This window comes from Leishmania donovani, chromosome 24 (assembly GCF_000227135.1).
Source record: "Leishmania donovani BPK282A1 complete genome, chromosome 24".
NCBI classification, from domain to species: domain Eukaryota; phylum Euglenozoa; class Kinetoplastea; order Trypanosomatida; family Trypanosomatidae; genus Leishmania; species Leishmania donovani.
The window spans coordinates 716,849-727,197 of NC_018251.1; the positions used below are offsets into that span (position 1 = coordinate 716,849).

The 10,349-nt window shown below is 61.3% G+C and overlaps 2 protein-coding genes across 2 annotated transcripts; both read right to left on the reverse strand.

Annotated features, from left to right (window-relative positions):
- Positions 1-989: 989 nt before the first annotated feature.
- LDBPK_241930 (hypothetical protein, conserved) lies at positions 990-2,600 on the reverse strand (the record flags this gene model as incomplete). Its single annotated transcript, XM_003861235.1, has 1 exon — positions 990-2,600. One exon carries the CDS (start codon positions 2,598-2,600, stop codon positions 990-992), a length of 1,611 nt encoding a protein of 536 aa, XP_003861283.1.
- A 1,544-nt stretch (positions 2,601-4,144) lies between these two features.
- On the reverse strand, positions 4,145-8,005 carry LDBPK_241940 (hypothetical protein, conserved; the record flags this gene model as incomplete). The annotated part of the gene is made up of 1 exon (XM_003861236.1): positions 4,145-8,005. The coding sequence occupies one exon, from the start codon at positions 8,003-8,005 to the stop codon at positions 4,145-4,147; it is 3,861 nt and encodes a 1,286-aa protein (XP_003861284.1).
- Positions 8,006-10,349: the final 2,344 nt, after the last annotated feature.

The following is a 10,349-nucleotide window of genomic DNA, read 5'->3' on the forward strand; positions in this document are numbered from 1 at the left end:
GGCCTCCCCCTACGCCGCAGGCACCTGGCCCTGCCACCCACCAGAGGTGGTTGTGCATTGACAGAGGTGGGGGGGGGCGGGCGAGGCTGCTCGGCTTCCCCATAAGGAGAGGGTCCGAAGATATCGATACGACGCACTGAGGTGTGTGTGTGTGTGAGGTGTGCCCCCCCCCCACCTCACCTTGTCATCGGGGGAGGGGGGGAGGGGCATCGACAGCTGAAGAAGCCAAGAAGTCACCCTTCTCTCTCTCTGCTGTCCATGCTCGTGCTCAACCCCCTTCCCCTCCGTTCCTCCTTTCGCTCGCAACCGTCGCTGGCTCATGAAGGGGAGGGGAAATAGGAAGTGAAAGAGGCAATGCAAAAAGCATCAATATAGAGAGGGAGAGATACAGATAAACATATATATATATAGATATAGATGGAAAACAATGGTCGCAAAAAGGAAGGAGAGGAAGAGGAGGAGGGGGAGGGGGAGGGCGCGCTCGGAGACAGGGGGCGTCGCCGACGCACACAGCCAGACGTGCGTCCCCGGAGCAACAGCCGGAAAGGGAGATGGGAGGGGGGGGTGGTAAGCTAAGTGCTGTGAGCGCGAGCAAGGGTAAGGAAGTTTACGCCCCCCCTTCATTGTGTGTAGCCTTCTCGTATCTCTGTCGAGATGGCGTTGAGGCACCTGTGGCACCGCTCTCTTCAACGCGGTCATCATACGGCCTCTGCTCTCCGACATCGCGTGACACGTTCATAGGCTTTGATGAAGATTCCTTGTACTTGTCTTCAATTTCCCGCCACTCCTGCGGAACCACGCCATCGCCGCCGTTAGTGTGTTGATACGGGGTCCCTCACATGTGCCGTCCGCTGCGGCTGTGAGGAGGCTCTGCAGGGCTAGCTGGCTGAAACGCCACCCTCGCCCGCGGCTGCGCCCTGTTCAGCCGCAGCGCAACGTGCACAGGATACTCGCGGAGCTTGTGAGGTACAGCCACAACGTAGCTCTGCTTATGAGGCGGTGGCGCGCTTGTCGGCAGAAGGGCGATCTGCCAAGAGCGGAACCGCCGGCGTGTGGCTGCAACCGAGTTTCAGCATCTCAAAGTCGTCGCCGTACGCTTCACCCAAGGCGCAACACAGCGCGTCCTCACGACCAGAGTAGCTGGCCAGTATCTCTTCCAATCCGGGTCGCTCCCCCTTGGGCTGATATTCGATGAAGCGGATAATGGTGCGGTAGGGGCGATCGGCATTGTCATCGTTTCGGTGCCCCTGCAGCTGGGGCAGCCCCGGCAGCAGCTCCGTGCCCTCCAGCGTCCCCATAGGCACGGACGCCGAGCTGTCGCGGTGCCGTGCCAATGTGGACATGAAGTTCACTCGCTCTGCGATAGGGACGCTCATCTCCAGCGGGTCTTCGCCGTTGCGGGAAGTGCGGATACTGTTCCACGCGTTTGATGAAACCACCACCACAGCCGTTGACTGACTGCTGGGCACCACACGCGACTTCGACGCTCGGCGCTCCTCCATCTTCTGCTGAGAGTACTCGTGGGTGAGATGAGGATCGACCGACACTGGGGATGACAAGAGGGCTGCTCTGTTATTTCTGACCGGGGAGCGGCTGTGCTGCTCGACATAACACACGGGTGCGCTGCGGGCGCTATGCTTGTCGCGACGGTAGGAGCTTGCCTCGCTTGGTGAGCGCTCATGCGATGACACACCTCTTCGCCTGCTGCTGCCCGCGCTGCTCGCCGCCGAGGCTGCTGGGTGCGCCGCAGCTTCCGTGGCAGGTGCGCCTCGTGGCCTTGGCTGCTGTTGCTGATGCTTCTGAGGAGCTCCGTCTGTGCTCTCAGCCTGCTGCCGCTGGTCGCCGCTGTACGCCCCGCATCCCTTGGAATGGTTGTAGCGCGACAAAGTGGACTGTGTTGCTGTAGAGCGGGTGCCGCTCGCCGGCGCCGCTGCGGCCGGGGTGCTGTGGTGGTTGGCAGGCGCCTGGCTGCGGCGAGTCCTAGACGTCTCGATGGGCCTCGCGGGAACGGCATTGCGATCCTGATCCTCTGCCGCCGCCACTGCTGCCTCAAATTTGGTGCGGTTCAGAGACGGACGGCTGTCGATGGAGCTACCGTCCTCTGGTACGACGGCGGTCATATTCAAATGAGGAGGGGTCGCGTAGCCGCCCTGAGCCAAGAACTCGCTTGCCGCGTGCATCTTCGCGTTGGTATCTGGCGCGCTGTTGCAGTGTGACGAGAAGCAGCTGCTGAGGTCGTCGAGCTCCAGCTCCGTCGACTTCTGCGACTGCTGCCGCGGCGTTGACGGTCCGGCCAGCCGACTCGATGGCACCTTGGACTTCTGCAAGGTGGGTGGAGCCAGGTGCTTCGAGTCCTCTGGCGGAGGATGAGCAGCCTCGCCGCGGTATCCGAGTTGTGATTCGCGCTGCAGGGCTACAGCGACGGGACTTATCTCGCCATCACGCGGCGTCTCGGCGCGACCGGGAGAGTTTGCACGGACACTTATGCGGCACTCTTGCTCCTCAGAGCGGGTGATAGTGCTGTAGCGAGGCGGTGTGCGCTTGGGCGGCAGCGGAAGTGCGTGACCGGCCACCGCGTAAATCTGATGAGAGTCGGACATCGTGAATGCGTGTAAGTGTCGGGTTGGGGAGGCGAGGGAAGGCGCCGACGCTGTCTGTATCTCCCGCTACGGATTTACGTGCGTTTGGGTGTGTGGATACTACACGACGAGGTGGATGAGTGGCGGTGATGTGCGTGCGCGCAGGTGGATCACGCTTCGGCCACACAACGGAAATACGAAAAAGGAAGGGAGCGGTCAAAATAGTTTCCACTCGTCACATGAACCCTCCCGCCAACACGATTGTGGAGGGGGATGGGCGAGAGAGGTGAGAGGGAAGGAGTTGAGGCGACGGCTGAGATAACACGGACACATGCCATGTCGACGTTGGCGGGCAGGCGCTGATGACGGAGAGATCCACGGCAAAGGAAAGAGTGGGGGTGAAGGGGTCTCAGGACAGTCGCCGCCGTACCCATTCCCCCTTCCTCGCAGAATCTCGCGCACACGAGTATCCCTTTCTGCCCTCCTCCCCCCTTTTCCTTGCTCTCCTCTGCGAAGTACGACAGAAGACTGCCAGCACACACACGCATACACGTCGGAGTAAAGCACACTTCTGCCCAGATGGAGACGAGATAGAGAGGGAGACTGTGTGCGGCAGTGGACTTCATAAGCCTCGCGTCCACATGTTGCTCGTGTTTTTTTTTCGTGTTTGCTGTTGCGTAATGTCCAATAGAGGAGGAGGTGAAGCACCACACCTCCGCCCCCTCTCCCTGCACCTCCTTGACTACCATCGCTGCTTGCTTTTCGATGCAACATCAGACTTGCATGCGACGCACCGAAGGAAAAGAAAAAGGAAAGAGGAGAGATGCGTGAACGAACGCCCACCCTCGAAGCAATGAGTGCGCGGTAAGAGCACGCCTGCGTGTGTGCGTGTGTATGTATTTGTGGATGTCGATTGACATGACATGCTCAACCCTTTCGCCCTCCACCTCCCCTTCACCAATGTCGTGCTACCCTCATCACAGTCCATGCCACTCAGCACACGCGCATGCGAAACCACGCAAACACAACGAGAAGAGGTGCAGCACACAAAGACAAAGAAAAGCGAAAACTGGAGGGGCGAAGACGTGAGTGGGCGAGAGTATGCGAGCCTCAGCCGCAGCCGCAGCAACCATTCGCCGGTCCCTGAGAGGAGAGAGAGAGCAGGGGAACGGAGAGCGAGAGGATGGAGACAGTATGCCGACGCGCGAGTACACATACCTGGGCAAACATCAGACATGCACACCGTACCGTGAACGCCCCCCATCTACCCACTTAAAGGACAGACTGCCGCATCTCAACTCCTTGACGCCTCGCCCCCTGAAGCCACGCTTCATCCCACCAAACGTACTGTGTCCTCGTCCCTGCTGCGCCGGCTGCCCCTGTCCACCCTCCTTGCACATGGCTGCTGATGCACCTCCCTCTCCTTCCTTTGCTCTTCGCTCTTCACAGACTGCACCACAGAGACAGGGCAACCCAGTGCACTGCTGGAAGTATGTATAGCTGCACCGAGATACGCGTCCCCCTCCTTGCACTGCGTGCGCGAGTGCCGACGCCGTACGGTACCCTCAGCAACCAGACATGTGCTTGAAAACACGCTTCATGTACATGGAACCGAGGTAAAGCTCCTCAGCGAACCAGCGAGCCACCGCCTCCGCCTCATCACCCTCCGGCGCCGCTGCCTCGTCATCCTCCGCGCCACCCATGCCAGATGGCCGCGCCGTGCGTGGAGGCAGAGCACTGATGGTGTTGGAGCTCACGCTGCTCCGGCCAGACGCTACACTTAAGGGGCGCTTCACTGTCACCACTTTCGGCTCTGACTTCACGGCCGCCAGTGGTGAAGTGACGGCCTCTGTGGAGACAGCGGCTGAGGAGGCCGGCCCAGGGTTAGGAGTAGCACACGGCGCTGTGGATGTCCTCGCGCGCCACCCCAGCGCGGGAGCCAAGTCCAACGACCGCCGCAACTCCTGAACAAAGAGTTCCGTGACGAGGTGCAAGGACGGCTCTAGCGCTGCTCGCGCCTCCACACGTCGCCAGAGCGAGCGGAGGGACGGCATAAACGTTGTCAGGTCCTCGTAGCTGGGGAAGGCAGACATCTGCCGCGTGGCCTCCGCCGGTGACGGCTGGTCGCCTTCACCCTCCTTTCTGGCGACCAGTGCCTCATGGGTCGGCGTCTCGCCTGCTCTGAAGGACGAAAAGCCGGCCATTAGCGACCTCACCGGCGACCGCCGCTGTGTGGCCTCGTCGTCCTCTGGGACAGCCGCGTCGCGATCGATGTCTTCACCGTCTTCGGCATCGTCTTCTTCCTCAAGCCAGCCGTCCAGACACGCATGCCACCGTCTCGGCCCTGCAATCACCGGCGGCACCTGAGACGATGATGGCATAGCTAGCGAAGGTTGCATCCTCTGCGGCTGCTGCGCCACAGCTCCCCAACTCCGCAGCCGTCCCTCCAGCTGTTGGTTGACGTCCTCCACTGCGTGCACGAGACGCCGCCACACTTGCTGCCGGTAGCGATGCTGCACGGTGCGCAGGAGCGTGTCCAGTAGATCGATCGAGTCCAGGGCAGTGCGATCTGCGAAGCCGGTGCTGCCCCCGCCATGCCGCACGAACCGCTCCATCTGCCGCAGCGTGCTAACAGTATGCGTGTGAAGACTTGACAGCGTCTGCAGGAGGCACACCTGCGAGGAGCGCGACGGCGCTGGGGCCGGTACAACAGCTCCGCGGTAGAGGACCAAAATTGCCTCTTCCACATGCGCTATGTAGAGCGGCCGCTGCTGCGGCTGTGGCTGTTGCGACGACGGTTGTCGGTGCCGTTCCTGCGACGCGTTGCCGTTGCCGCCAGCTGCAGTTGATGTGCCTAGTCGTACCGAAGCAGCACACGCGGCCGCACAGGCGCGGAAGTCCTCTGCATCTGCATCTGTATCCACATCTGCATCCGCACGGCGGCGGATGCGACCGCCGTACGGGGCGGAGGGCGTCCTCTTGGAGTGAGGGACGATACCGGCGTCTGCGCGGCCGGCCAGCGCCGCCAGCGCATCGAGGGACGCCGGTGCGAGCGCGTCACGTGAGCTTGCGCGTGCAGCTGCACCTGTACCACCAGAGAGCGGTGAGGCGCGGCAAATGTGCGTCATGGGAGAAGGAAGCACGCGTGCCGGGTTCCATACGAGTTGCGTGAAATAAGACGTAAAGGCGGCTTGCGCCTGCCGCTCCGCCTCGGGCGTGGGCGCGAAAGACGCGTTGGAGAAAATGCGAGAGTGGCAGAACGAGCTCTTGCCTGCAATCCCCTGATGAGAAGCAGGGCTCTTCGTAGTGCCGGGCTTGCTGTTGCTGCCGTTCGTGCCACGCTCTGCCGGCAACGCCTCCTCCTTGCCGTTTGCGAAGGAAAGCCGCTGCGGCTGCTGCGGGCAATGACCATGGGGGTCCGCGTGTGTCTGCTGACACGCCGCACGCGCCGCGCGCAAATACGTCTGCAGGATGCCCCACAGCTCCTCCACCGCCTGATAGGACTGCACGAGGTAGCGAATGTCTTGGCGAAGCCCCAGCATACTCAATGTGAACAGAGAGGGATGAACGACGCGCCTCACCCAGTCGTATGGCGAGAGCGGCATCGTCGCGCCAGAACCGCTTCTGGGGTGTTTGCCACTCACCCCAACACCGCCGCCCGCTGACGCGGCCGCCACATGGCTGTCGAATACGGAGGCGAAGGCGTAGGCGAGTGACGGACGCCACAACATCAGCTGGCCGAGAAGCGCGGAGAGGGGCGGAGTCGGTGCGCCGTCGGCACTACAGGCCACCTCTTGCAGTAGTGCCGTACGAAGGCGACTCATGTCTGCCGCGTAACACTGCCACGCTTCCTGCGCTTCGCCTGGCGTTGGGGGGCGCCAGAGAACATGTGAAAGGTGCGCACGTGCAGAGACAGGCGCAGAGGGTGGCGATGACGACGGGCCAGCAGGACCCCTACCAGCGGCACCCGCTGCAGTGGCGTACAGCTGACTCTGTGCAGGAGCAAGCTCATGCAGCTCGGCATCCAGCGTCTGCAGCGCGCCTGTCATGCCACGAACGGAGAGGTAGTCGCGCAGGACGGCCGTGACGCGCGTGTCGCGGAGTGTCTCTGGGGCCAGGGGCATTTGTCTGCCGCAGGATGCATTGACAGTGCGCACATCAGGCCGCTTTCCCTTCGTGTAGCGATGGGCTGCTGCCACCGTCGAGCCACCGCCCGAATGCTGCTCACTCGAGGGTGCGGCTGCACTCCGTCGAATGTGCGACTCGCCCTCTTGCCCTGACATAAAAGTGGTGCAGCGTCCCACCGACTGGAGTGCCAACTCGCGCACGTACTTGGCCAGCGGGAACACAGGCAGCTGTCTCTGCTGCTGATGAGGCAGGGGCAACTCACCCCTTCGGAGAGGCACGTCTTGACTCAGGCACTGCGCACCGCTGTAAAATCGCACCACTACGTCAGTGGCTTGCTGTGGGCGTCGAGCGAGGCCAATGGCGAAGTAATAGCTGCCGTCCGCCAGTGAAGGCTCGAGTGGGAGGGTGGAGACGATGTCTTTGTTCACCGTGAAGGCGAGCTGGTGGCGAACGAGGTCGATAAGGCAACCGACGTGATCACCGAAGTTCACGCGACTGCCACCAGCCCCGCTGCGCCCGTCATCCGGCAGCTTCACGGCGTCCCCGTCCTCGTAGCCGTTCTTGACGATCAGGCGCTGTGCCACATAGAAGCCAACGCTGTTTTCCGCTTCCCCGGGCAGGCTGTACCACTCCAGGGATCGCTGGCAGACCCCCAGCACCAGCGCCGGTAGCGTCGGCTTGCTGGTAGCGCTAGCCGTCGGCGACACGGCGGAGTTGTCACGATGCGCATTTCGTTCTGCGGCACCGGCGCCGGCGGCGTCGGCCGCCTGCTGCACCGATGGCCACGTGACGACACACTCCATAAACACCACCGCCGCCTGTGATATGGCAGGTGCGTTGCTCTTTACATGGAAGCAATCTGAGGACCCGGTCGTGCGGCGGTGCAGCTGCTGCTCCATCTCTTTGAATGAGAGGGCGGGCCTCGCGGCGAGGTGCAGCACGCAGCCCGTCTCCTTTGCCACGTTGCTGTGAGTGCGCCGCCTCTGTGCGCGGTGTGGCAGCGCGCAGAGACGCTCTTTGTTGGCCGGCGAGGGGCTTGACGGTGTGTGTCGCGCTACATCGTCGCCGTCGCCGGGGGACGCAGACATGTGTGCCGCTGCTTCGGTGCTCGACTGCTGGTGCTGCCGCTGCGGCGTTGCTGACGCGGATCCATCGGTATCGTCGTTGCCCAGCAAGAGGTCCTGAGTGAGGTATGCTGCGGCGGCGTCCGCGGTCGTGTTGCTGTGGCGCAGCTCTGCAGAAAGAGCGCCAACGTTCATGAACGCTGGCGCGAGCAGCTCCCAGCCTGAGTAGAACATCGGATGGGTAAAGGGAAGGTTGGGAGGACAAAGAGAGGGGAAGGGGAGAGAAAAAGGAAAAGACACAGGCAAGAGAGAGAGAGAGAGGCAGCCGTGCCCTCAACGAGTGAAAGAAGCAGCGCAGATAGCGTGAGCACACGTACATACATCAACTTTCCCTTGCCTCCGTCTGTGCGCACTCGGAGTGTGGTGGTGGGCAGTGGGCAGTGGGCAATGGGCAGCGTGTGCGTGTGGGGAGTTCGACAACGCTGCCGCTATGACAGTCCAAGCCGTCAAAAAGTCGAGAAAGAGGGAGGGGAGAAGCAGGAGCAGCACGCGCTGCCGGTGAGCAGAGGCGAAGTGCGGAAGCACGCACGAAGAAACGTGTGAGCGAAAACGAAAAAAAAAAGGATCAACACGAGAGTGGCGAGTGAGGGGTAGACGGCACCAGAGGCAGCAGTGTGTGGAGGAATATAGGATGGATGGATACTGAGCCGCGATGCGTGGAGCACAGACACGCGCGCGGGCCACAAGAAAAGGGCCCACACCCGTAGTCGGGGCCAAAGACGAACAACGGGAGGGGTGGGGGTGAGGTGGGAGAAGCGACAACAACAATCCAGCAGCAGAATGATCGTAGGGAAAAGGGGCAGGGAAGAAAACAGCAGCAGCAGCAAATGGACGTTTCGCAGAGCACCGAGCGCGGCAAGAGAGATGAGCCAGGCGGCAGTGAGGGAAGGGCGACAGCGGCGTTCTTCCTCGTCCTCCTCTCTCCCCCTCCTCCCGCTCCACTAGTGTTGTCGCAAGCCGAGAACGGAGAGGAGACGAAACAAAAACACAAAACAAAGGGAAAGGGACACTTCGTTAACCGAATAGCCGCGCGCCTTTCCCTGTCTTCCTCTCTCGTGCCCACGCGTCCTCACGTAGACCTCCTCTTTCACTGGCGCTCTTAACGCGTTTGTGTGTGTCTGCGGCGGAGGCAGTGCTGTGAAAGGAAAGCAGGCAGGCGTGAAGAGTTTGAAAAGAACGGAGAGAGCTGTCGGCGGCTGTATCGGGGATGGCAGGAGGTAGAGACAGGCGAAGTGCGGAAGGGTATGATGGGTAATGCGTAGCTAGAGGTTCTGCCACTAGGACGAGAAGGGTTTGAGAAGCTGCGCGTGTTTTGGTGAGTGTGAGGATGATGAGGGCACCGCGAGCGACAAACTCGACATAGAAGAAGAGAAGGAGGACAAAATCAGGAGCTCAGGGTAGCGAGTGAAGATGTATCGCAGGGCCGTTCGGGGGTGGGCAGATGGGTGGAGGGTAACGATGGGCGGTAGCGCCATTGCATCAACAACCTTCAGCCCACTTTCTCTTACTTTGAGCCGTGGACCACGCGCGCATCGGGATCGCCTAGGAAGAGGGAGCAGGAAGGCGGGGGGGGGGCGGCATGCGCGTGTGGCGACTCCACAGCGCCCCAGTGAGCAGCAGTAGCAGCATCGGGAGCTGAAGAAGCAAAAGGCAGACCCACAGAGTGAGAGTGGCAGGCTGAGGAGTGAAGGCCCGTGCACAGCGAAACGCCCCTCTTCTCCTCACCCGCCCATCTCTGTGCGACATTACAGCGGCGCAGTGGCGTAGCCTTTACTTCCGACGGCGCGTTCACCTGCTGTGGTGTCGTTGGTGCCTTTCGCTGTCTTCGCTTCAACAGGTTCGTCGGTTTAGAAGAGAAGATCCATGCAGGGGAAAACGAGAAACACGCAACACAAGAGAGATCAAGACGCCGTCGAGCACACACACACACACACAGAGAGGGAGAGGGGCAGACGGAAACATCGAGGAAAGATCAGCGCGGAGCGAACACAGACAAGTTGCACACATATATACGGACACGAAAACGCCAAACAGTACCACACACACATATGGACACAATGAGATAAGGCGGCAGGGAAAAGGGTAGATGAGACCAAACAAGCAAACACACAATGTGGGGCGTCACAGCGTCGCCGAGCGTCGGAGACGCGTGGAGACAAGAGGGACAGTTCCGGTTTTTTTGTTGATTTTCTTTTGTGGGTAGAGCGCGCGCCTCCCTCCTTCGACGGTCGGGAAGACGGGGATGGGGGTGGGGGTGGAGAGGAGGAGGAGGGAGAGGGGGAGGGTCAAACACGCACACACGCATATGAATACACATAGAGAAAGGGTAAAAAATCGTCTTGGGCGCGTGCCCGTTTTTTTTTCGCTGCCGCACACAACGTGAGGTCAAAGGCCGCTGTGCCCACACGCCGTGCCACACGCCACCCATCGCGTGGTGCAAAGCAGCCGTAGGCACACGCGCTACAGCGATGCGCCGACTCAGCCATCGGAGCACGGCCCCTGCCTCAAACTCTGCCCG